Source organism: Myodes glareolus, chromosome 9, assembly GCF_982192425.1.
Source record: "Myodes glareolus chromosome 9, mMyoGla1.1, whole genome shotgun sequence".
Taxonomy (NCBI): Eukaryota; Metazoa; Chordata; class Mammalia; order Rodentia; family Cricetidae; genus Myodes; species Myodes glareolus.
The window spans coordinates 28,694,973-28,721,790 of record NC_142034.1 but is presented as its reverse complement, the minus strand read 5'-3'; the positions used below and the strand labels follow the sequence as shown (position 1 = coordinate 28,721,790).

Genomic DNA, 26,818 nt, shown 5'->3' with positions numbered 1-26,818 from the left:
GATGCTACAAGAAAAACCTTGTGGCTTCTGACTTCCTCATTCCTTTAGTGTCTGTCTTCTGAGCTCTGGGCTGTGTCTGATGGGCTGTGGTGTAATCTGCTCCGTGAAACACTATAGAAACTGTACTGTTGCCTTCATGTTTGAGAGCCATCGTTGGGTTGGCTGTTGAGAGAATTTATGATTATTCGCTTTTGAAATGTCACTTCCATTTCTCTTGTGAAATGTTCGTGATTAGTGTGACTAAAATGAATTCCTTTTAAAAGCATGGTTTAGAAATCACTTTGGTGTAGAATGTGACATTGAGCCACTAGATCATCCATCATTAGTTGAGAATAAAGGCTAGGAAGAAAGGATGATACCAGGCGGGCTTTATTTTAGATTTCATGAAAAGTGAAAGTTTGCATTTAAAACATTCCATATCTGACTGAATGTTTCACCTTTATCTTCAGTGATTTTAAAGTGCATCATTTCCATATTTTAGCATGATTCTACTCCAGATACCTGTTTTGAGTATAAATGCATACAGCTTTAGGGTGTGCTTTAGAACCTCAGCTTTATCTTTCTTACATAAAAACACATCGTTTGAGTGAAACATCTTTGATCTTGAAGCATGGTGATTTCCATTCATTTAGCCATCTAATCATCGTATAACAAGATAACATTCAACCTTTTATTGTGGGTACTGCACCTTTAATGAAATGTGGGTTGTTTCAGTGTTTATCCTTGTGATAGTACTAAAATGTCCGTAATACTTACTGCATGTTGGTTAGATCTGAAATATAGCTATTGCATATTTGCTAACGTTCATTAGAACATATTTTTATTAAGCAAAGGAAGAACTATACAGTTGCACATGCTTTGCCTTTCAACAGTGTGTTGTTTCTTTTACTCTTACTATACACAATATATTCACTTTTTTGTCTTTGGACTATTAAATTTTCAACATCGATATCAAAATAGGAACCAAAGTAAGATGAATTGTCAACTCTCCAAACATTATTCCTTACAGTGGGTAAATGAGACATCAGAAGTGCTAGCTGATGACGCATGCCTTTAATCTAAGCTTCAGGAGTTAGATCTGTGTGAGTTCAAGGCTGGTCTATACCATCAGCATAGCAAGTTTCAGGCCAGCCAGAGCTACATAGTGAAGCCTCATCTCAAAAATACAGATAAATATATAAAAATTTAATAAGATGTCCTAAGACTGGGTTTTGTATATCTTTGTTAATCTTATTATACAGTATATAGTCGATCCTGGCCTCAAACTCAAGATCCACTTGCTTCAGCCTCCAGACTGCTGGGACTACTGGTGTGAGCCAAAACACTGGGACTGGGAGAGAGGTCGTTAATCTTTAAAGAAATCTTCAAAACTAAAATCAGTACACAGTCTGGAAGTGTAGCCCAGAAGTAGAGTGCTGACCTAGCATACACAAAACTAAATTCAGTCCCAGCACCATAAGAAATAAAATAAAATAATGCTGGGCAAAATGATGTCACACACCTGTAATCTAGCACTTGTAAGGAAGTGCTAGGCAGGAAGATCACAAATTCTAAGCCAATCTGAGCAACCTAGCCAAGACCCTGTCTCAAACTTCTAAAGGGGGCCTGGTGGGGCTGAAGCTCTTGAGTAGAGCACTTGTTTAATGTGCCCAAGGCCCTAGGGCCAATTTCCAGCACAAGGAGTGAGCACAGAAGGAAGGAAGGAAATTAAGTGGCTGTGTTCAGGGGTTTTTGGTATAAGCAAGTTTTTATTTCACATGCAGCCTCCCTTCATTCAGTTATCTGTTCTAATATAGTACTAAACACGTGCATAATACATGTGTGCATTTACAGAGAAAAAGATCATATGTACTGTACGCTGTATTTTTTACATTGCATACATACATATTATATTAATAAAGCTAATTTGAAAATTAGGTATATTTAAAGAAGTTTACTGTGCTGGCTTATACCTGTAATTTCAGCACTTGTAGTAGTCTGAGACAGGAAGCCAGCCTGGACTACATGAGCCCTTGTCTCAATAAAAAGAAAGAAAAGAAAAAAATCATAGGGCCCAGGTAAGGGGAGGGAGGCATAGCTGGTGACCTCAGATTTCTCAAAACTGAGATGGCTAAAGAAATGTTTGCTAGCTGTGGTAGTGTATACCTAGAATACCAACCCTCTGGAGGTGGAGGCAGGAAGATCACAAATTCAAGGCCATCTTGGGCTACATAGGCAGACACTATCTTGTTGAGTATTATACCTCCAAATGTACAAGAAATATGTAGGTTTCTATAGGCATTGACATAAAAGTGAATATTTAATTTTAAGAATTTTTAATTATTTTAAACACTGTTACTTGAGCATTCTGTTGGAGATCATCCACTGTGTAGCGTCCATTGTGCATCATTGTTCCTTTCCTAAACATTTATTAATTGACAGTAGACTTTAAAATTGGAATTTGAGAGGTGTAGCCCAATGGTAGAGTATTTGCCTAACATACGCATATGCATTGCCCTAGAGACATACACACAAAAAAGTTAATATTTTTTAGGCCTTTATTATCTTTGTTGTCTGTTTGTAGTACTGAGGTCAAGTCCATCACCTCGTGTTTGCTAGGCAACCATTCTACCCTTGAGTTCTACCTAGCCTTCCATGGTTTCATCTTTATAAGTATTGAAGAAATGACGTCTTCTTAGCTGTAAAATTGATAGAATATGAAGATGAAGAGCCAGGGCAGTCGAGAAGACTTGGTAACATCCCATGCATTTCTGTCTCATACAGTGACCACATCACAGCTGAAGGAGGAGCTGCTAGATGGAGAGGATTATAGCTTCCTCCAAGGAGCATCTGACCAAGAAAGCAATGGCTCTGCCACCTTCTACATCAAACAAGAGCCATGAGGTGGCTCAGAAACGAGGAGTGGGAGGGACTGTCTTACAGGACAGATTTGTCGTCATTCAGCTGTACAGCAGGCTCTTCTACTGGGACATTTTGCTAAATACAGAAAAGTTCAGTTCCAGATTTTTCAGGTGGGGGGGAAACTATTTTGGTGGGGAGGGAATTTTTCAATTTATAAAGATGGACGATTTTTGTGTTGTATTTGAAGCTTTTGAAAGAATTTTGTAATATTTTCCAAGTTTGGATTTATGTGCATTGTTAACAAGAACTGAAATTCTAACTTTTTTGGTAAGATTAAAGTTTAGGTAGCAGGATTGAAGGAAATGATTAAGAAGGATATAGTTGTAAATGCGAATGAACTGTCATTACAAATGAACCTTCTTGGTACCTGTTGGGAGATTTTTGAATTTTAGAGTTAGGCCAGTCACATCTCCAGCTTCCTTTGCTGCAGAAATATGCAACTGAACCCCTCACAGAGGGCTCATCACCATGTAGATCACGGAAGGGGTCATTAACTGTGCTCGCTGACATTTTATTGCAGCCCATTTAAATGTTTGTACAGAAATTTTTTCATTATGCTAAAATTTATTTGGAGTCGTATTTGAAACTAGAACTCTGGATACTTTTATATGCTCTCCTTCAAGTAAAAATGATAAAGTTTTCTAACACTAGAGTGTTAAACTGGAATGGTTGACAGATACCAGGATCTCAGTCTACATAAGAGGTCAGGGAAAATAAATATTTTCCCAAGTTTATTCTGTTTTCCTTGCTAAAGAATAAAGAACTTCCCATGAAAGGGATATTCTTATCAAACCTCTGCCATTTCCCTCCATCTGAGAGAGAGCAACTTGATGTAACCACCCCTGAAAACAGACGTTCTGTATTACCAATAGAATCAGATAAAAAAAAAAAATGTTTAGATTTCAGATCATTCCAGCTCCACTTTTAACTGTCCTGGATTTGTTAGAAACTTAATGAAAAAAAAAAAAACTTAATTTTCTTCAAATTCCACACACATACTGACATACCTTTAATTGTAGGCAGAATTTATTTTAACAATAACTGATTTGGACCATTTTAAACATTCCCTATTTTAAAATTCATATGACTTCCTTTAAAAGATAGGATAAAAGGGTAAATTGGTGAAAGGTTTGCTCTCTGCATTTTTCTACCCTTCTACCGAGTTGTGACTGAATGAGCGCTCTAGAGTTTACCAGTGAGGTTCATAAACTAAACTCTCAGGAATTCATTGCATCTGTTCTAGAAGTGCTTCTGGGTCTGAGCCTGGCCTCTTCAGAGTGGTAATACTGCCCATCTCCTCTGGAAAATAGGCAGGGCTAATGAGAAATTAATCAAAATGATTAACTTCTGCAGCCCCATAGCCTATGGAATGCTTTAAAAAACGCTAATGGAAAACCCCAGGAGACATTTTAGGTAAGATTTTTGTTTGACTTTTAAATGCATAGAACGTTAAAAACCAGCAATTTATTTTCTAAAATATTGCTCTACTTTTGGGAATAATAGCATTGGTAATATGCACAGGTTTACCTCATTCTATGCAAGAGGGGTTAATAACGTAAGGTTTTGTAGTAGCTACTGGAAGTAAAATGTGTTACTTTATAGTATAAAAATGTATGGAATCGCATGTCACCATTTCTTAATACTGACTCTGGGGGCTAAATGCAGATCACATCAATGCAAATTGAATCTCGTGTCAAATATATGTGAATTCAGCTGTAAAATTACTGGATATTTATCTTAAACAACATTGCTGAGGGGGACCTACTGTAAATGTGACATCCTCGCACTTCCCAAATCTTTGAAGGATCTTCCTAGGAACTTAAAGCCTAGAAGAGGTCCAAAGCAAATGTTACAGTCTTTATTCTCAGGCTCAGTGGATTAAATCCAGGACTGTGCTTCCATGGTACCAGCACAAGAAGCCTGTTGTATGGGGTGCACTCCTCATAGCTTAGGTGTAGGAGTTCTCCAAGGAACGAATTGTAAGCCAGGAAAGATGTGATTTCATGCCAGCCAGTCCTGGTAATTAGTTCTGTGAAATGCTTATTTGTAGCCAGGTTCTACAAGCTTCCAATTCTACACCAAAACCAGGCTTGGCGTGTTTAGAATTCCCCACCTACATTCATTAAGTGTTTATGTTCACCAAGAGTGAGGGGTTGTTCGGACTTATTAGATAGAGTCTAAACACAACCCAGAGCCCTCTTCTTTGTTAAGACCCTCACTCCTGCTGCTAACAAAGAAAGTTAACCAGAGGAGACTTCCATTGTAGCCATAATTACTGTACCCCTATTCTCTTTCAAAGTTTAAAATGTACTGCTGACCTTGGGTTTGTTTTTGTTTTCCTGTTAGGAGCCTGGGAACTTTTAGTACTTTAAACTTTTTAACCTTTTCCTTGCTGTGTATGAGGAAAGCTAAAGCTGTTATCAACTTTTTATTCTGCGGATACTAACACGGGTTTTCAGTGTTTGTTTGTTTTTATTATTATTAATTTTGTGTGATGTGAATACCCTCACCCATCAATATTTGTATTATGGTGCTATATATTTGGTAATGATCCTTTAATATTGGGGAGGGATTTTAAAAATACTGTGATTAAACTGGGTATCTTCCTTTGATTTTCATATTTTAAATAAAGCCACAGTCATTTATACAAAATAAAATAAAATAAAATAAAAATGCATCTGTCCCTGGGCAACTTTTCAAGGACAGAGGCCAAAGTAAAGTACATAAGGTTTTTACATCATTTCTGTGTGCGTTTGATATATAGATCAATATCTGGACAAATTTAATCTTTTATTTTCTGGTAACTTGTGATCATTGAGGAAGTGTTTGAAGCTTTCTCATGAAATGTACATAGCGTGAAAAATCCCTTCAGAGAAATTTATGTTCCTTTCATTTTTACCAAAATGCAAATTTTCAGCATGGATGTGAAAAGCATTAAAATTATAACTTTGTGTACAAGATGAAAATAATTCACTAAATTTGCCCTTTTTTACACAAAATAAAATGTTAAAGTTAAGCATTATTTATCAGTTTTTTTCAACATTTGTTTATCAAGGAGTGTGGGTGGATGTGCTGTGGTGCACATGTGGAGACAACTTGCAAAGGTCAGTTCTTCCATATGTGAGTCTTAGAGTGGGCCTGAGGTTGTCAAGACTCAGCAGCAAGCCCCTTTCATTGAGTGTGTGTTTCAAAGCTGATTCCTTTCACTGTGAGATCCGAGAATTAACTAGTTGGGCTTACCATATATATATACTCTGACCTCTCCCTGAGACCATATGCAATTAGGCAGTTATATAGCAAGTGGTAGAGTGGCTGTGTAGTCAGGTTAATCTATCAAATGACCCTACCTACCTACCTTTCCATGACAAAATATAAACAATCCTTTAGCTGAGCTCCCCAAGATGGCCATTACTTGCCTCAAGAGAGAGTCAGAATATAAAGTAAAGCAGAAGAGTACTATGAGGAATTTCCCACCGTCCAACAGGCGATAAAACACTTCTGACCTCTGTACACCAGACCACACGTGTAGTCTTTAAGAGGGAATAAAGCTTCAGGCTGGGAACTACATTAATTGCTCGCTCTTTAGCCCTTTACCTGTGTCTCTAGACTTTCTGCTCAGCAACAGAAACATAAATCTGACCTGCTTGACTTTGTTTACTGTCGCTACATTTTCACACACCCATCTTGCAGAAATATACATTTCTCTATTAGCTAATGCAGTTTGGTTGTTTATTTTCTTAAAGAGCCAATGTGACACTTTGACTCTCTCATAAGTATCTCGATCTCTAGCTTATTCTTCACAGTAAATAAGACTACTTTGTCGAATGCCATTATAATCATAGGACAAAATCACTTTTAGTTCTAGCAAATGACCACAGGACACTGCATCCAGTTCCAAAGTCTTTATTGTTTTAGAAAAGATGATCCATTCTGTGGAATGAAGAGTTGTGCCCAGGGGTCCATCAGAAATGCTGAAAAGTACCCAGAGCTCTCCATCTCTACTCATACACCCAGTCATGAGCACAAGACTTGTAGTCAATCAGTTCTTCAGGCTTAAACCATAGACTGATCTCTTTCTCTGCACTTTGCACTGAATCACTGCCGTGAATGATGTTCCTAAGAAAGAAAGCTCATTTATTATGGTGCATTACAGTGCCAGAGTTCATGTAATAGGTAGCAGCAAAGGGCAGACTCTGCGGGCCTTTTCAGTCAAAGGCCCGCCTGACACTGAATGATTACATTCCCCCAAGTATCCCAAAACCAACTGTAGGACTGAGTGCCATGAAGTCCATCAGATAGGACTGAAGAGACTGACAAATGGTTAAGAGCAGTTGCAGAGGACCCAGGTTTCAGTTCACATGGTGGCTCGCAACAATGCATAACTCAGTTCCAAAGCATCTCATACATGTAAGCAAAACACTCAGAAAAACCTTTAAATGTCACACCAAAAACAAAAGAAAGCTATAAAAGTGCCCAAATAAAAAGAGCTGAAGTTCAATTTAAAACTTCCAAGTTTTCCATTCAAGAGTATTTATAACCCAAGATTGCTACGAGTGCCAAAGAAAAGTTCCTTCTGAAAAATAGAAGCAGGCAAGCCTCCAAATCAAAAGCCAGTCCTGATTTTTTTTTCCTTGGGGGGGAGCTAGTCTCAAATTTCCTATGCAGCTAAAAATGACTGAACTTTCTGATTTTCCTGTCTCCACCTCCCAAATGTGCCAGCTTATCTAATTTACATAGGCTGGAAATTAAACTCATGGCCTCCTTCATGCCAGGCAGGCAGTCTACCAACTGAGCTACAGCCTCAGCCCTCTGCATTGTCTTTGGTTGGTTAGCTGGCTGACTGGCTAGTTAGTTGGGTTTCTGAGACAGTTTCTCTGTGTAGCCCTGGCAGTCATGGAACTCTACTTACAGACCAGACTGGCCTGGACCTCCGTGATCTGCCTGCTTCTGCCTCCCAAGTGTGGATTAAAATCATGCATTTTCTTAATTAAAGTGATTTGCAAACCAAACCATGCAATCCATGCTTATTAGTAACAATCCTTTTATTACATCTGAATCTACAAAGTTTGGGTACAAATTATGACTTAGGAAAACTCAGAGGGTTAGGTTCCACATCCATACATAAAGTACCAAATCTGGTGAGGTTAAACCCTGTTTCCCACATAGAAACTATCACATGCAACTCTCTGTACAGTGTCTCAATTACAATTTTTAAGCAGTCATTCATGAAAGTGTTTAGTGATTTTCAGGTTTTCGTGAACTTGGGGTATGCCCAAAATGTTGTATGCTCCACTTCGAGTTAAAAGTGTATTCCTCTCTCCCTCTCTCCACACACACTTACCTGCCAACTTGAATGCAAAAATCCCCTCGAATGGTGCCTGGCTTAGAATCAGCTGGATTGGTCTCTCCCAGCATCATTCGACCTGTCTTCACCACATTGAGCCCCTCCCAGACCTTGACAGAAGAAAAAAGTTACTGAGACAGACCCATTAAGGACACTGGCTTATGACATTGTGGTCGGATAACCTCAACAGAGCAAGAATTTGTGTTTTAAACTCATTTCACAAGTAGGGCATAGGAAAAGACTACTCAACTTGAGGATAAACAAGTCAGAGAGTCTGGGGAAAAGATCAATAATCAGTGAGCAGGGCCTCCCTGGGAAAGCAAGATGGCAAGTATTGCAGGGAAGAGAAGGAAAGGGCTAGCCTAGGAACTGGAAGTACTCTTAAACAATTTCAGTGTCTTTTCTTACACTCTGTGATCATCCCCAGAGGACACCAAACCACCCAGGAGACACTACAACCGCAGTGCAGGGCCAGAGAACTTTTTCACTACAGATTACATACTTTTGAAATACTTGTCTAGGGAGCTGGGCAGTGGTGGTGCACGCCTTTAATCCCAGCACTTGGGAGGCAGAGGCAGGCGAATCTTTGTGAGTTGCGAGGCCAACCTGGTCTACAAGACAGGCTCCAAAGCTACAGAGAAACCCTGTCTCGAAAAAAAAAAAAATACTTGTCTAGGTCTAGGAAACATTGCAACATTGCAGTCAAAAGTACTTGGCAGACATAGCACTTCCTTGAAAGCCTACAGAGATTGCCTAAAGCTCTTTTCATATTACTTATTTGTTTGAGACAGGGTTTCTCTGTAGTCTTGGCTGTTCTGGGACTCTCTCTGTAGACCAGGCTGCCCTCCATCTCAGACCCACCTGCCTCTGCCTCCCAAGTGCTAGGATTAAAGGCCATTACCACACACCGCCATTAGCTAAGTGCATACACACATGCACATGCAAATACTGGTGCCTATGGAGGCCAGAGGCGTGAGTTACAGGTGGTGTGAGCCAGCTTGTGTGGGTGCTGGTAACCTAACTCCAGTCCTTTTCAAGAGCAGCATGAGCTTTACCACTGAACTATACAGCCCAGAGTCTTTCACAAGTCTGATTTTACCCCCTCCTCCTAACTAACTCCTGACTATGTATAACCCCAGTACTCTAGGCAGAGTTCTAGGTGAGTCTGGGCCACACAGAGGACAGAGTAATCCCGTTAGTCCCTCACACTCACCATGGCCACCACAGGCCCCGAGTTCATGTACTTCACCAGCCCTGGGAAGAAAGGACGGTCTTTCAGGTCAATGTAATGCTGCTTCAGGTGTTCCTCAGAAGCCTGGCAGATAAAGGGTTTCATCAGGGAACAAACTGGAAAGACTTAAATATGACTATCCCACCCAGTGGGTAGGGGTGGGCACTCCCATGGCAAGTTCTTAATTTCAGGTTTGGTTGGTATTTTAGTACATTCAGAAGGATCCATGCTATGAAACTGACACCATTATGGCAGAAAAAAAAAACTATTCTGACCATAAAGATACCCTTGAGCTGGAAATGCAGCTCAGTGATAGAGTGCTTGCCTAGCATGTGAAAGACTTTGTGTTCACTCTTCCACACCAGTTTTTAAAAGGAGGATGACTCTATGGGAACGCATGTGAGGAAAAAGTGCAGGCTAGTAGACCTGAGTCTGAATTTCCCAGAGACAAGAGATAAAGACAGGAGTTGCCCTGGAAGCTCATTGGCCATCTCACTGGAATATGCAGCAATGAGCAAGAGCCAACAAGATGGTCCAACACACCATGCACAAGACAAAAAAAGGTGTTTACATGAGCTGTGCATGATAGCTCATGCCTATCTGTAATCCTAGACTGTGGCAGGGGAATCATAAGTTCAAAGCCAGCCTGAGACAGAGATCTTGTCTTAAAAAATTAAAAGACTTAGCCAGGCGGTGGTGGTGCACACCTTTAATCCCAGCACTTGGGAGATAGAGGCAGGCAGATCTGTGAGTTCCAGGAAAGCCAGGACTACACAGACGCTCTTGTATTGTCAGTGATGTTAAGGATATAGAACACTAACAAGTGGTTTGAGGCAAGATTTAGAATGTGAAGTGTTTGCTCAATGTGCCAGATAACAGATAACTTCAGGTTCCCCTCCTCAAGTGATTCTAAACATTTCAGATAAGAACAAACTTTTAAGGTTTTGCCTGCATTTTTGCCTGTCCTAGAAGGCCAGAAGATACCGGGTCCCCTGGAACTGGTTAGAAATGTTTGTGAGCCACCATGCAGTGCTGGGAACAGCTCTCCAACCCCAAGCAATCTTTGTTTTGTTTTTGGAGACAGGTTCTGTGTAGTCCTGATTAGCCTAGAACTTGCTGTATAGTTTAGGCTGTCCTCAAACTCAGAGATCTGCCTGCCTATGCTCCTGAGAGGTTTTCCTAATTATGTGTATGGGTGTTTTGCCTGAATGAGTATCTTTCCATCGTTTGCATGCCTCATGCCCACTGAGGCCAGAAGAGGGTGTCAGATCCCTTGAAACTGAAGTTTCAGTTCTTAGCTGCCGTGTGCGTGATGGAAATTAAACCCGTCCTCCAGAAGAATAAAGTATTTTAACCTCTGAGCCTTCTCCCCAGTCCCAAGAACTAAATTGATGTCCTTTATTAAATTTCAGTAGATATTTATTAAAAGTAATCTTTTAGCTGAGCGCTTCCTTTATCCCAGCATTTGGGAGGCATAGATGGGGGGGGGGGATCTCTGAGTTCAAGGTCAACCTGGTGTACAGAGTTAGTCCCAGAATAGCTAGGACTATATAGAGAAACCTTGCCCCATGGAGGAAAAAAAAGTGACTATTTTTTTCTTTTTTAGACCAAGTCTCAGGTCCTTAAACTCCAGATGTTAGACAAGGGTGACCGTGAACAACTGAACCTCTTGTCTCCACTTTTCGAGTGCCGAGATTACGTAGTGCCACCACACCCTACTGTTTATGCGGGACTGGGGATGCATCTCATACTAGGCACTATACCAAATGTGAACTACACCTTCAGCTGGTGGCCACATACATGAAAAATAGTTACTATCCCACTCCAAGGAGGGATGCAGCCTTAACACCTCCGTGATCCCTAAGTTTCCGCTAAAGCACCAAAGGATTGAAGAACCCCACCCACCCATTCCATATATTGTGGACCCCAGGCTGACTCCACCCCTTGACGCCCCAAGAGTGGAGGCCCTTTGCAAGGCAGCTAGGACCTGGGCAGGACCAGGACACACAGCGGGAGTAAAGCCAAGCCAGAGTCACGTTACCTCCGCTTAACCTTCCCAAGGGCGTCTGTCCTCCCCAGCCTCGGAAAGGGCTAGCGGGTCACTACCGACTACTAGGGGGCGAAGGTGAAGCGAAATCAGCCACGAAGCCTGAGTCCAATTCCAAAAGGCAACGGGGATAAACCACTGGAGGGAGGGCAAAACACACGGGACCCAACAACAAAGGGGTAGGGAGTGAGGGGTGCGTTACCCGAAGGAACTTCATGGCCACCAGGCGGAACCCCTTCTGCTCGAAGCGCTTGATGATCTCGCCCACCAGGCCGCGCTGCACGCCATCTGGCTTGATGGCAATGAAGGTACGCTCGAGGTTGGCCATGGTCCTGCCAGGGCAAGAAATGCAGTCGATGAGACCGGGCCGAAGCAAGCCGGCCCGGGAGGCCACGTGGGCTCCCGGCACCTCCGCCGCTGAGGACACGTGGCTTTCCGGGTACTTCTTCCCCACCCGAGAGGCCCAGGAAGGGGACCGTGGTAGCCAAAGTTGGGGCGATGTTAGGGTGGAGAGTGTATCCTAGCCTTACCGAAAGTTAGTTGGCTGGACGGCCGGTGTGGGCGATGAGCGATGGGAGGAAAGAGCAGAGGGGACCACCAGGCCGGCGCGGGGCAAGGAAGGAGGGGTGCAGGGCGGGACGAGGAACGTCACACCCCGGAGGACCGGCTGCCCAACCCGGGAAGTCCTGCCGGTCCGATCTGCCAGTCGTCTCTGTCCCCGCCCAGCGGCCCGCGGTGCATTCCCTCGCCTTGCAAGGCTAGTGAGGACTGAGAGGCAGGAAGTGATTTGTTCCCCCACTCAGGTCGACCTGCACTTTGCTTACTACAGGCTCCAACACCAGGGACCTGCTACTGGTCCTAAATTCTGTCTTCCTGGGGACGTTTGCTTTCAGCCTTCCCTGCGGCACCAACGCCCAGCTAAACCCTCCCTGCCCTAGGGGGGCAAATTCTTTCCACCTTTGATTCAGTCCTCTCTCTCTCTCTCTCTCTCTCTCTCTCTCTCTCTCTCTCTCTCTCTCTCTCTCTCTCTCTCGGCTTGAGTTTTTAGTCTTTCTCATCCAAAATAACATCTTCCCTAGGAGCCAAGTCTGTCCTCAGTCCCCTCGTCAGAAGGCCGTCTGTTCAAGCCTCTGTCTCAGAATGACTTTCCAGTTCCTAAGACAACCCATTTTGACACCAGGATCTGCTGTCTGTCTCCCCACCTACCTTTCCAGCTTCCATCAGCCACCCTGTTCCCAACCAGAGGACTGGGATCGCTGCCCACCCAGCTCTTCTGGCAAGTGTCTAGAGTTTCCAAAAGTTGACAGCCTACCGGTACTTCAGAGACAATTCAAGGCCAGCCTGGTAAGTTTAGTACACTGTACTCATCTCAAAATAAAAGAAGCAAAGCCAGGTGTGATAACTGACAGATGCCTGTAACGCTAGCAGTTGCAGGAGGGAGGCAGGAGGATCAGGAGTTCAAAGTCAGCCTGGTCTATGTTTCAAAATATACAATATGAGGTGTTGGAGGGAGAGCTCAGCAGTTAAGAGCACTTGCTGCTCTTTCAGAGGACCAGAGTTCAGTTCCCAACTTGGACACACTTAGGTAACTCAATACTGTAACTCCAGTTTCAGGGGATCTGATGCCTCTCATCTCAGGAACAAGTGCCCCCGTGCACATACCCAAATGCAACACACACACCTGCACATAATTAAGAAAACAAAAAAGCCAGACATGGTGCCAAATGCTTTCATGGTCTGGTCTACAAAGTGAGTTCCATGCCAACTAGAACTGTTACACAGAGAAACCTTGCCTTGAAAAACCAAAAAATAAGAAATAATTTTTTTAGCTAGGCAGTAGTGTCATACGCCTTTAATACCAGCACTTGGGGGGCAGAGGAAAGTGGATCTCTGAGTTTGAGCCCAGCCTGGTCTTCTGAGTGAGTTCCAAAACAGCCTGGGCTACACAGAGAAACCCTGCCTTGGAAAACCAAAATAACAAATGGACAAATCTTTGAGAAATACATACGTAATGAGGGGCTAGAGGCGGAGTTCCTTTATTGTTTACCTAGCATACACAGGTCCTGGGTTGACCCTTGGCACCACATAAACTGGGTATGGTGCTACTTCCTTGGCTACTTTGGTATTAGAGACCAGGTGGACTACACGAGGATGAGGAGGCCTGAAGATTGAGCTCTGTGGTAGGCCCAGTTGTGTGGCATGCACACAGCCTTAGGACCAACCTCCAGTATTCCGAACAGAGTCTATATTCTGAGAAGCCAGGCCAATCGACTTGCAGACATTCCTTACCTCCTGTTTTCTTTGCAAACTACCAGTACTCTAAATGTCCCCACCCCAATGTCCTGTCCCCATCTGCTTCATTTCTGTGCCCAGACCTAAAAAAATAAATCAATAAATAATTTTTTTAAAAAGATACAGTGCCTTGAGCACTCTATGAACCATCTGCCTCTTCTCCCAGAGGCTTAGAGCTTGAGTTGGGGCCATGAACATCTGCGGTAAAAGGCTTAGGTTGTTGCCCCAAACACTGAGACTGGCCTCCAGATGACTCAAAATGTCTAAAACCTTCCTCCAGCTCCATCCCATCACCTCTGGCTAAAGACCTGCTCAGATTGCATATCTCTTTGCTCTCTGTCCATTAAGATGAGCAATTATACTCTAAATTCCCTTCATACAGGCTTTGCACTGGGCACCTCGCCTACATTTTCCTTTTTTTATTCCCGTCAAGCACTATGGTTTGGAATGACTTCAGCCCTGGTTTAATATAGAGGATATACCCTGCTTTAATGGTGCCCCGCTTCTCGGAAGGAACCAGCTAGCCCTTCTCTCATGTTCTCTATAGCATCAATACAACAGCGCTCACTACCTGAGATGGGATGTGAGGAGTCTGCTGGCCTCAAGGCTGATCACCTGCAACTAATCAGGTGGCTAACTGAACATCCTACCTCATCACCATCCCAAACCTCAGTTAACACTGGTGATGACTGGCACCAGCCCTCATTCTAGAGCTATTTCCTTCATTCTTAGTCTGAAGCACACTCTAGTTTGTTCATTAAAAAAACAAACAAACAAAAATAAACCACTCTATCTGCCTGGTTGGTCTGCTAGTTAGTTTTCTGAGATAGTCTCACTGCATAGTCCTGGCTGAACTACACTTGTCTGACCTCAGACTCGCTGCAATCTTCCTGCCTCTTTCTCCTAAATGCTAGGATTACAAGCATGTACCACCATACTCTGGTTTTAGAGTTACCAAATGTCAACAGTTCTGACAATCTGGAAATTTCACTGGATGTTATCTGTTATGGAATGTTATTGTTAAGATGTGTTGCCAAGCAGTAGTTTAATCCCACCTTTAATCCCAGCACTGAGAAGGCAGAGACAGGCAGATCTCTGTGAATTCAAGGACAGCCTGGTCTACACAGATAAATCATGTCTAGAAAAAAATATATATGTTACATTCATTTATACTATGGAACATTTGTTGCATTCTTTTCTGTTACATTTCAACTCTGTGAAGCTGTGTTACTTTGCCTGCCTAGAACACCTGATTGGTTTGATTAAGAGCTGAATGGCCAATAGCTAGGCAGAAGAGGAAGGGCAGGGTTGCCAGGCAGAGAGATTAGGAGGAGAAATAGAAATGTAGTAGATCTAGGAGCAAGAGAAGGAAGAGGACTGGAAAGGCCAGGCACCCAGCTACACAGCAAAACAAGGAGTAAGAAGTAAAGAAAGGCATATAGGAATGGAGAAGGTAAAAGCCCAGAGGCAAAAGAAAGATAGCATAATTTAAGAAAAGCTGGCAAGAAACAAGCCAAGCAAAGGCCAGAGATTTTTAAGAATAAGCCTCTGTGTGACTTATTTGGGTGCTTGGTGGTGCCCCGCCCCCAAAAGAGCCAAAGAATAAAAAACAATCAACTTTAAGATCTGTCCAGTAAAGAGCCATTTACCCCAATTCAGGACACATACCTCCCCTACCCTACAGTAATAGTCACTACCACTTCCTATGACAACTGATGGTCCTAGGTCTACAAAAGACAAGGCTTTTCTTTTTTATTGATATTTATTGAGCTCTACATTTTTCTCTGCTCCCCTTCCTGCCTCTCCCCTCCCCCCTTTAATCTTTCCCCAAGGTCCCCATGCTCCCAATTTACTCAAGAGATCTTGTCTTTTTCTACTTTCTACTTCCCATGTAGATTATATCTATGTGAGTCTTAGTGTCCACATTGTCTAAATTCTCTGGGATTGTGGTTTGTAGGCTGGCTTTCCTTGCTTTATGTTTAAAAACCACCTATGAATGAGTACATGTGATAAGTGTCTTTCTGTCTGGGTTGCCTCACTCAAAATGTTTTCTAGCTCCATCCATTTTCCTGCAAAATTCAAGCTGTCATTATTTTTTTCGGTTGTGTAGTACTCCGTTGTGTAAATGTACCACATTTTTCTTATCCATTCTTCGGTCGAGGGGCATTTAGGTTGCTTTCAGGTTCCGGTTATGAAAAACAAAGTTGCTATGAACATAGGTGAGCACATGTCCTTGTGGCACGACTGAGCATCCTTTGGATATATACCCAAAAGTAGTATTACTGGGTCTTGAGGAAGGTTGTTTCCTAATTTTCTGAGAAATCGCCACACTGACATTCAAAGGGGTTGTACCAGCTTGCATTCCCCACAACCTCTCCAGCATAAGTTGTCATCAGTGTTTTTGATTTTGGCCACTGACAAGGCTTTTCTTCTTGTGGGTGGCTACAACTTCCCACAGTTTCTTTTGTTGTTGTTTTTGTTTGTTTTTTTCAAGACCAGGTTTCTCTGTAGCTTTGGAGCCTGTCCTAAAACTTCCTCTGTAGACCAGGTTGGCCTTGAACTCACAGAGATCTGCCTGCCTCTACCTCTCAAATACTGGTACTAAAGGCCTGGGCCACCACCACACCCAGCTACAATTCCCCATTTCTTCTGAGAGCTCTTGAACAAGATGGGCATCTTTCACTTTTTTTTTTTTTTAGATAAGTTCTTATATAGCCCAAGCTGGCCTCAAACTATAAAGCTGAGGATGACTTTGAACTTCCAATCTCATCTCCTGAGTGCTGGGATTACAGTGTCACCATGTCCAGTTATGTAGTGATGGATAGAACCCAAGGCTTCATTAATGTCAGGCAATCACTCTACCAACCAAGCTATATCCCAGTCTGGGGAGGGAGTGGTTCCCGTTTTTGTTTTGTTTTGTTTTTTGTTTTGTTTTTCAAGAGAGGGTTTCTCTGTAGACCAGGCTGGCCTCGAACTCACAGAGATCTGCCTGCCTCTGCCTCCCAAGTGCTGGGATTAAAGGCATGCGCTACCACCGCCTGGCCCGTTTTGATTTTTTTAAGACAGGGTCTCCACTGTGTAGAGGAGGCTGACCTTGAACTCAAAGATCCAAGTGCCTCTTCCTCCTGGAGTGCTGGATTTATAAGGCCTGCTCCACCATACTAAGCTGTTTGGTTTTGTTTTGACAAAGTTTCACTATGTAGTCCAGACTGGTCTATAACTCATAATCCTCCTGCCTCTGTTCCTGAGTAATGAATGGGATTACAGGTCTGAGTCAACATGCTTGAGTTTGCATTTTTTTCTTTTTATTTGTTTTGTTTGTTGGTTTTTTGGGGGGACAGGTGTTAAGTTGGGAGTGTAGCCCCCAGCCCCTGGCATCCACCCCAGCCAACCTGGCCTGGAAGTTGCATTGCTCTGGACTCCAAATCCCAGCATGCCAAGTCTTGACCCCTCCCCAGGAGAGGGTCAGGACCACTCCCATAGGGTATTTAAGTGGGCTCCCAGAGGAGAAGCATATGGTTTTTGGGTCTGTATGAGCTCCCTGCTTTCCTGTCTCCTGTCAGGCACTCGGCCAAGTGTCTTACTTGATAAAATGATGGGCATTTTGATTTGGTTTGATTTGACCTAATTGGATTTCTTGTGCCAACAGAGCTGCCCTCTTTTTATTATTTTTTTCTTAATGACAGGGTTTCTCTGTGTAGCTCTGGCTGTCCTGGAATTAGCCCTGTAGACCAGGCTGACCTTGAACTCAGAGATCCAGCTGCCTCTGTCTCCCAAATGTTGGGATTACAGGCCTGAGCCAACATGTTTGAGTTGGCATCTTTATTTCTCATGCATCCTCTGTTCCCAGCAGTTTAACAACCTTGCCCATCCTCCACAGATCTTGCTGACTGGCTCATTGCCAAGAGTGAATAAGAATGCAGGGCATGAGAAGAAAGATAGGCAAAGAAATGCCTGTGTATCCCAGGGTGGTGGCTCAAACCTCAAGGACAACCACAAGAGTCTCTGTGTTTATGTGAGGCCAATATAAGTAATTTGCATACCATTTACATTCTGTCAGTTCAGGTTATCCAGGATCCTGAGGAGGAAGGAAGGCGTGCAAAGTAACTAGCTGACCCAATACTGGAGATGAAACACTTTAATCTACCAGTGGCACGTAACACTGCACAGGGAGTCACAGCTCCCAAAGGTTCCTTCCAGGTCAAAGGAAGTTCCAGAAATATTTGACCTGGTCCCTTGCCTGTGAGATCAGGGTAAGTAGAGGAGAAGGGCAGGTGCCCTCCTGTCACTCATAGATCCAGTTTTGTGCACAGCTCTTGTAATCCACCAGCTCCTCAGGCTGAAACCACAAGCTGATCTCCTTCTCTGCGCTCTCCACAGAATCGCTGCCGTGAATGATGTTCCTGGGTGGAGAGAGAGATAGCATCATTACCAAAACCAAAAGGACGACCCTGCCCACAGCCCCCTGCTGAGAACCGAAAGCTAACAGAAGTCAGAGTCCCTAGTACTTCATCCAAAGAATGCCCTCCCCCAGAAGCACTGCCAGATGCAAACTTCAGGAAAACTCTGACCAGGTTCTACAATCAAGAAAGGCATAGGAGGCCAGGCAGTGGTGGCACACGTCTTTAATCCCAGCACTTGGGAAGCAGAAACATGAGGATCTCTTGAGTTCAAGGCCAGCCTGTTCTACAGATAAAGTTTCAAGACAAAACAGCCAGGACTACACAGAGAAATCTTGGGGGGACGAAGAAGATGATCAGAAAGACGAAGGAAGGAAGGAAGGAAGGAAGGAAGGAAGGAAGGAAGGAAGGGAGGAAGGGAGGAAGGGAGGAAGGTAGGTCAGGAATTCAAGAACAGCAATTTTGAGGCTAGCTAGCATACTTGAGACATTGTTTCAAAATACAACTAAACTTGCCTGGCATGGTGGTTCACGCCTTTAATCCTAGTACTTGGGAGGCAGAAGCAGGCAGATCTCTGTGAGTTCAAGGCTAGCATGGTCTACAAAGCGAGTTCTTGGACAGCCAAGGCTACACAGAGAAACCCTGTCTCAAAAAAAATAAAATAAAATAAAAGCAAAAAAAAAAAAAAAAAGAAAACCTAAGCTAGGGGTGGAAGAGAGGAAGAGATGGCTCAGTTGATAAAAGCACTGGCTAGTCCTCCAGAGGACCTGGGTTTAGTTCCTACCATCCACATGGGGCTCAAAGCTATCTGTAACTCCAGTTCCAGAGGGTCCAATGCCCTCTTCTAGCCTCCTCGGGCACCAAGAAATGAAAGCAGTACACAGACATACAGGCAGGAAAACTATCCATATACATAAAGAAAAAGTAAAGAGTAAAAATGAACTTTAAAAGATAAAATAAATAGGAGGCTGGAGAGATGGCTCTGTGGTTAGGAGCACTGGCTGCTCTTCCAGTGGTCCCGAATTCATTTCCCAGCAACAATATGGTGGTTCACAACCATCTGTAGTGAGATCTGGTGCCCTCTTCTGGCATGCAGGTGTACATGTAAGCAGAACACTGTTTATGTAATAAATAAATCTTTAAAATAAAAGAAGATGACCCACAGATGGTATTATGTTCATTTCTAGCCTTAGAGGCCCAAACACTTGTGGCAACTAACATGGACTTTGGAAAGGGTAAAAAACACCAATTCTTACCTGCCAACTTGGATGCAAAAGTCTCCTCGAATGGTTCCGGGTTTAGAGTCCGCAGGGTTGGTCTCTCCAAGCATCACTCGGCCTGTCTTCACAACATTCAGCCCCTCCCAGACCTCCAAGGAGAAAACAATACATGGTCAAGGAAGAAAAAAAAACACTCAGTAGAAAACCCAGCATCTGATGACTCAAAATAAAAGAAAAAGACTCCAGAATAGGGCCCTCTCATTCACTAACAGAATGCCTGTATGTTCCAGTACTAGGGATGCTTGCCACCCTTCATCTGGACTCTTATCCTCCCCAGATCCATTCACAGGGCAGTCAGTGGCCTTTTTAAATGCTAAATATTGCCACTCCAGAGGTAGAGGAAGGTAGATGGATCTCTGTAAAGTCAGCCTGTTGTTCTACATAAAGAGTTCCAGGATACAGTCATGGCTACATAGAAAGACTCTGTGCTGGAGACCCCAAGATGTTGGAGATGCCAGAGTCTCCAAAGGCCCAGAGTTCAATTTCTAGCAACCACATGGTGGCTCACAACCATTTATAGTGAGATTTGGTGCCCTTTTTTGGCCTACAGACATACATGCAGACAGAATACTACATACACTGAAATTATAAGCAAGGCCCCAATTAAATGCTTTCCTTTATTAGAGTTGCTGTGGTCAGTGTCTCTTCACAGCCATAAAACACTGACAGATCCTGTCCCAAAAAAACAAAATAAGTAAATAAAATGCTAAATATGGTGCCTCCCATAACTTCCCAGTACTGGTGAGACCTAACAGCATCGCTGTGACGTGGTGTGCACTTCTCATCCTATCTTCCTTCTTACCACCATCCATCCCAACCTCCTTTCTGTACTTTGAAAAGTAATGTTGTATCTGGTGTGGTGATGCATGCCTGTAATCCCAGTACACTGAGTAGGAGACTCAAAAGCTCCAAGACAGCCTGGACTATTTGAGGCTAGCCTGAGCTATACAGTGAAATATAGGTCACAAGTCTGGGTTACAGGGGCTGGAGAGATGGCTCAAAGGTTAAGAGCATTGCCTGTTCTTCCAGAGGCCCTGAGTTCAATTCCCAGCAACCACATAGTGGCTCAAACCATCTGTAAAGTGGTCTGGTGCCCTCTTCTGGCCTGCAGGCATACACACAGGCAGAATATTGTACATATAATAAATAAATAAATATTTAAAAAAAAAAAAAAACAAGTCTGGGTTACAGATTAAAACCCTGTCTCAATAAGTCATTTTCAGAAAGAAAGAATGAAAACATACTATTTTGTCTTGCAGCTGTATCTAAAGTGTTTAGGAAGGTGCTTGGCATAACTATAGCAAGCTCATTCCTGAAACTATTTGTGGTACTGTTAATAAACTAAGCTCTCTCTGTTCCATGGGAATGCAGTCAAGCAGATCTCTCCTGATTTCTTCCAGTCTTGTGTCATGGAAAGCAAATGTACACTTTCTTTGGTGGGTCAGAGAGTCAACTTTCATCCCACTAGCCTGTTTCTTCTGCAACAAAGAGGGTCTGGTGCCCAACACAGGAAATGCAACACTCACTCTGCTCTACACCCAAATGAGTCACTCCCATCAACATCCCACACGGACACACTCACCATAGCAACCACTGGTCCTGAGTGCATGTATTTCACGAGGCCAGTAAAGAAGGGACGGTCCTTCAGGTCGATGTAGTGCTCCTTGAGAAGGTCCTCTGAAGCCTGTCACAGGACAGACAGTGAGAACTAGCCCCAGGCCCTTAAGAATCAGTAGGTTAGTCGCTTCCCTCATTCCTCCTGATGGTGGAAACATGAGCTCAAAGCTAGAGGATCAGTTATAACAAGATTTCATCCTCTACCTCAGTAACGGGGAGAAGCGACAAAGCTGCACAGAGAAACCCTGTCTTGAAAAAACCAAAAAAAAAAGAAAAAAAGAAAAAAGGGAAAAAAAGAACCCACTATTAAAAGTAACAGTACAATGACTTTCTGTTCCCAGAAAACACTTCAAGTAAAATGTTAGATGGAAACATGAAAGGTAGTCTCTGTATTAGATGAGCTTTAAACTGACCATGGCCATCTCCAGAGGCACCTGACATTTATTCAAGGGATAAAAGTCCAATGCAGTGACCATGTAATTAATTTCCAGAGGGACCTAAACTATCTAAAAGTACATGACATATAGCAATAAATAATTTTGCTAATAGAGAGATGGCTCCGTAGTTAAAAGCATTGGCTATTCATCATGAGGCCGGCCCAGGTTCAACTCCCAGCATCCACATGGCAGTTTACAACCATCTTCAACCAGTTCTGAGGGTTCAATGCCTTCTGACCTCACAGGCACCAGGGACAAAAGTGGTGCACAAACATACGTGCAAGCAAAACACCCATATACATTAAAGGGTTTACATTTAAAACAAACAACAACAACAACAACAAAACCACATAGAATGAATTAGAGTAGGGTATGGTATCGCCCATCTATAATTCTACCACTCAGAAGTCAGAGGCAGGAAGATCAAAGAATTCAAAGCCATCCTTAGCTGCAGAGTGAATTTGAGGCCAGCCTTGGAAACCTAAGACCCTATCTCAGCAAGGAGGGTTGAGGGAATGGGACGGAACAAAAGAGAGGAGAAAAGCAAAGAGAAAGAAGAGAATTAGAGTCCGGTGGTGGTGGTGCACTCCTTTAATCCCAGAATTCAGGAGGCAGAGGCAAGGTGGATCTCTGTGAATTCGAGGCCAGCCTTATCTACAGAGCTAGTTCCAGGACAGGTTCCAACGCTACAAAGAAACCCTGTGTCAAAAAAATCAAAGAGAGACAGACAGACAGAGAGAGAGAGAGAGAGAGAGAGAGAGAGAGAGAGAGAGAGCGCTAGAACACACACATGCAAGACTGATATGTGGGAACAAATCAAGTTAGCTACAGAGCAAACCATCTTCACGTACCCTAGCTGGGCACTCTGTTTGCAGCTACGCAGCCTTGCAATGGTACAGCAGTTCCCTTGATTTTCACATTTCTGCACAACTACATACGTCATACAAAGCATATTGGCACTTTAGGGGTACACAGGATTAGCTGCCAAAAAGTACATTCAGAATGTCCTATCCTTCAGCCCCTGGTTGGTCATCACTTGCCAAAGCCAAGCTTTATCAAACAGGGATGCAGTCTGAGCCTGCCCATTCTAATGGCACGCTGGTAGAAGTACCAGCAGACTGGGCTTTCCTCCTTTCCCACCACACTCCATTCTGTTCACTGATTCCAATCATCTTTACCCTGGAAAACTGACCATAAATCTCAGCACTCAGGAGGCAGAGGCAAGTGGATCTCTATGAGTTCAAGGCCAGCCTCATCTACAGAGTGAACTAGTGAGTGCCAAGACAGCCAGGACTACACAGAGAAACCCTGTCTTGGAAAAAAGGACAAAATTAGTGGCTGGAGAGACGGCTCAGTGGTTAAGAACACTTGCTGCTTTTGCAGAGGACCTGAGTTTGGTTCTTGCACCATTCAGGTGGGCCATAAGAATTTATAACTCCAGTTCCAGGGCTATACAGTCTCAGAAACAACAGCAAAATAATAGTAATAAAACAAAAACTCAACATTGAAAACTCAAACTCAAAATACACTAGGAGCCAAAATTTGGAATTCACATCTTATAGATTTGTTTGAAGAGTTCTTGGGCGATCAATCCTTGGTATTAATTAAAATATTGTTATCTGGGTGATTCATGCACATAATCCCAGGACTCAGGATGCTGAGAAAGGAGGATCACCAAGAGTTCCAGAACAGTTATGGAAAATATATATATATATATATATATATATATATATATATATATATATATAGAGAGAGAGAGAGAGAGAGAGAGAGAGAGAGAGAGCGCAAATACATATATGTGTCATGGGAGTTTTAGAATTATTTCTTTTCTCTGTTTTATCAGGAGTGCCTCTCGAGCAAGACTGCAGTTTTCCCCCACAAAGCCCCATGCACCATGTCTGACTCATATTCAGTATCTATCAGGTATAATTAGTGAAGCAAAGATTCTTCCTGACAACCTACCTCAAGGAGGGTAAGGGCTGAAGAATAGTCTCTAAAATTACTGGCTTAGGAAGCTAGAGACCAAAAGCTCCAAAATATCTAGAGCTGAGTCAGAAATTATAGCTCTGCAGAAATATGTGGGATTCTACATTGCTAGGGGGAAAAGACAGACTGTTTTTGAAAGCCCCAAATGACTTGGTTTGTTCCAAGATTCAACTAACATGCTTAATCACTGAGAGGTTTTCGGATTCTAAGACACCCTACCATGGAGATGTCTAGACAGAAAACAAGGCAAACACAGAAGCTATTCTGCAGCATTCTGCTTGTGCTCCAAAGAATCAAAATAGGAAGTGTGAGATCCACTCACCTGCATGAATTTCAGACCAACAAGGCGGAACCCCTTCTGTTCAAAACGTTTGATGATCTCTCCCACAAGCCCCCGCTGGACCCCATCAGGCTTGATGGCAATGAAGGTGCGTTCACTGTTGGCCATGGTCCTGAAGAGAGGCAAGCAGGGTAATGAAACAGGACTGACTCTCTACCCTCATCATGATCCTTCTCAAGCGGATTACTCTCCCATAAAACTGGCTTTACTATATTATGTCTACCCCAAGTCTCTCTAGTAAAATCCCAGTCCCTGCCCAGTTCACTCAGCAATGAATTATGATCCTGAAGTAGCAAAGGGCTCAAAGGCTGGAACTATAATCTTAATTCCACTTGATTTCATAAACTCCAATTGACCTTCTACTGAGTAATTAATACTGCAATGGAACTAAAAAAGGAGATGCAAACCTAAGACCCACACATTAAAAAGACACCACTTTTTTTCAGTAACACCAGTTAGGGGAAACCGCATAGATATGGTTTTCCTAGTGAAAGTTACAGCTGGTACAAGACAGTGCGAGCTACAGCATTAGAACGCTATGTCATGGCAACCATCTTTGTTTCACAAAGAATGAGCTTGCCCAGCCCTATGCAATTTGGGATACACCTTAGGATGTAATGAGAAAAACCAAGTCTGAAAATGCATGCCAGTAAACCCACCACCAGGAAGGCTAAAGCAAAAAGGACAGAGGATTCCAGGCTCTCCTGGGGGGAGAGGGGGGAAGGAGGAGGAGAAGGAAGGAAAAGAGAAAGAGGAAGAAGAAGATGATGATAGAGCTGATAGTGAGCTAGATGTGGTTCATGTCAGTGGTCCCAACCTGAACTAAGCTACATAAGAAATGCAATGACTATGCTCCATCATGGATGGGGAGGCACGCATGAGGCCCACAGCCTTACCCCTGCCTGGGGAGCTACTGCTGATTAATGGTTGTGGGTGTGTGGGTATCATTTTCTTCATTGGTGCAGCCAAGAGCAAACTGTCCATGGTTCAGCAAATAATTCCTCCATCCACAAAGCAAGTAGCTCTAACTCACTCTCTCTCACTCTTACACACATACACACACAAGAAAAAGGAGTTCAGCAGGAGAGCTGAAGAGTATAATGGGGGGACGGCTAGTACACACATGCACAAAGTTGTCAGAGAATAAAAGAACAAAAAAATTGAAAGTCCATTATGTAAGAATAGCAATTAGCATTTATTAAACCATGCATTAGGGGAAAAGTGTGACAAGTATTGTGACTAGCCACAGCACAATACCTGACACGGGACATTGTCACTGGAGGAAGACACCTGGAGAGCATCCGTTCCAGAACTTTCCTTTTCCAGGGAACACAATCACATAAGATGAAAGGAGACTCACCTTGAAAGACAATACCTAAGAGGACAGCAACACTAGCTCCTGGCTCTGCCTTGGTGAACTTGAGTTAACCTTTAATTTTATACCTTAAGAATGGGGCCTGAGCCAGCTAGATGGTTCAGAGAGTGAAGGTTTTTGTATCACAAGCCTGAGTCTGGGCCCAAACCCACTCCACAAAGTTGTCTTCTGGTGTCCACATGGATGCTAAGGCATGCATGCACAAGAACACACAAATAATAAATACATGATCTTTTAATGATCACCGCTTTTGATGCTGTCCTCCCCTCTCCCGCCTCCACGGTCTGGGATCTGCACAAAGAGTTGATCTATTCCAGCCCCTATCTTTGATACCAAACCATAGGGCGTTGCAGTCAACAGGAGCAAAGAGAATGTCTCAAATATTCAGTTATGTCTTCCAAAGAAGAGACAGAATCCAAAGACTAGCTGGAGAATCCCTGAAGGAAATGTGGAGCAAGCACAGATTCCTCAGAAATGGCCTACCGTGTCAGAAACAGCCCCTATGAAAGGCTCTGCACACCGACTGATCACACACACACACACACACACACACACACACACACACACTCTCACTCATTCATTCGGCAAGCACTGTGGGAGCTCCAGCTCTGTGCTCAACACCGGACTGGAAGGAGAATAAGACACAGTCCTGCTGGCGCAGTCTGACAGGAACTGCGGCCACAGACAAAGGGGAGCACACACGTGGTATGTCAGGCTGACAGGTCTGCACCTGCCCACAGCCTAGCCCGCGATCTTCTTCTTCAGCGCCTCGCAGAGAATGCACCCTTCCCTTTATTTAACACCCACCTCGCTCTCCGCCCTCCTAGGCCCTCGACCCGTCCCCCTTCTCTCAGCACCCGAATCACTCTCACCCCTTCAGAAGTCAGGTCTCTCACTCCTGCTGAGACTGCCCGCACCGGAAACGCTCCCCGAACTCACGTGGTTCCCAGCAGCTGCTCGCGCGGAACTTTTCGGTGCAGTTTCGATTCCGGAGAACCCTTTTGGCAGAACACCGCCAAGCCCCGCTTCCTCTGGTGAGTAGGACGTCATCCTAGGGAGCACTCTTCCAGTGTTTAACTTCCTTCCGACACTGGGTGTGGTTTTTGTTTTTGTTACCCTCCCACCCCCCACCGCTGGCGGCCATGTTTTGTTCCTGTCCTGCTGTCGTGTGACTCACTTCCTCCCGAGAAAATTTGGTTTCCCGGGAGGTGGCGCTCACACTGCATGAAGTCCAAACTCTAGCCCCCGTAGGACGGTCACTCTAGCTCCTCTTCGACCTGTCAAGCAACAAATATACTAAATATTATGTGCCCATTCTAGAACCTAAAGATAAAGCAGTGAGCTCACTTGAGGCTTCTGGTAGGGTTGAGAATTGGGACAAACAATAAAAAGAAATTGATAGTGAATACACGGTGTTACGTAAGAACTGTGAAGAAAGAACAGGGCAGAGGGGAAAAAGGCTGAGCAATCTCTGCAGAATGATAATCAGATAGAGCTACATGACGTTTACTTATAAAGGAACAAACCTATTATTACCAGAGAGCTGAGAATTACAGTGAGTACTGAGT

General features: G+C 43.5%; 2 protein-coding genes and 1 long non-coding RNA gene across 18 annotated transcripts in view; 2 read left to right on the top strand and 1 right to left on the bottom strand.

Annotated features, from left to right (window-relative positions):
• The window catches only part of Mbtd1 (mbt domain containing 1), a 68,748-nt gene extending 62,825 nt beyond the window's left edge, over positions 1-5,923 (top strand). For all 13 annotated transcript variants that reach the window (XM_087910099.1, XM_087910097.1, XM_087910098.1 and 10 more), the window contains one exon: positions 2,764-5,923. In XM_087910099.1, coding sequence (XP_087766225.1) covers positions 2,764-2,882 — 119 coding nt within the window. In that variant the 3' untranslated portion in view covers positions 2,883-5,923. The remainder of the gene's footprint in view (positions 1-2,763) is intronic.
• An 865-nt stretch (positions 5,924-6,788) lies between these two features.
• Nme1 (NME/NM23 nucleoside diphosphate kinase 1) lies at positions 6,789-26,317 on the bottom strand. 4 transcript variants are annotated; one of them, XM_085695672.2, is made up of 8 exons: positions 26,123-26,277; positions 23,858-23,987; positions 21,078-21,179; positions 19,472-19,584; positions 11,726-11,855; positions 9,459-9,560; positions 8,243-8,355; positions 6,789-7,017 (listed from the first exon to the last, which is right to left on the bottom strand). In XM_085695672.2, exons 2-8 carry the CDS (start codon positions 23,981-23,983, stop codon positions 6,900-6,902), a joined length of 804 nt encoding a protein of 267 aa, XP_085551798.1. In that variant the 5' UTR covers positions 23,984-23,987; positions 26,123-26,277; the 3' UTR covers positions 6,789-6,899. The 4 variants fall into 4 exon arrangements, with proteins under 4 accessions (XP_085551798.1, XP_048302855.1, XP_048302857.1 ...); XM_048446898.3 differs by lacking the exons at positions 19,472-19,584; positions 21,078-21,179; positions 23,858-23,987; positions 26,123-26,277 and adding an exon at positions 12,054-12,197; XM_048446900.3 differs by lacking the exons at positions 6,789-7,017; positions 8,243-8,355; positions 9,459-9,560; positions 11,726-11,855 and adding an exon at positions 17,939-18,218 and having other exon boundaries at positions 26,190-26,317.
• LOC148120809 (uncharacterized) lies at positions 12,337-19,379 on the top strand. The gene is made up of 2 exons (XR_015738769.1): positions 12,337-12,867; positions 17,876-19,379. It is a non-coding gene; the product is annotated as an uncharacterized LOC148120809 (long non-coding RNA).
• Positions 26,318-26,818: the final 501 nt, after the last annotated feature.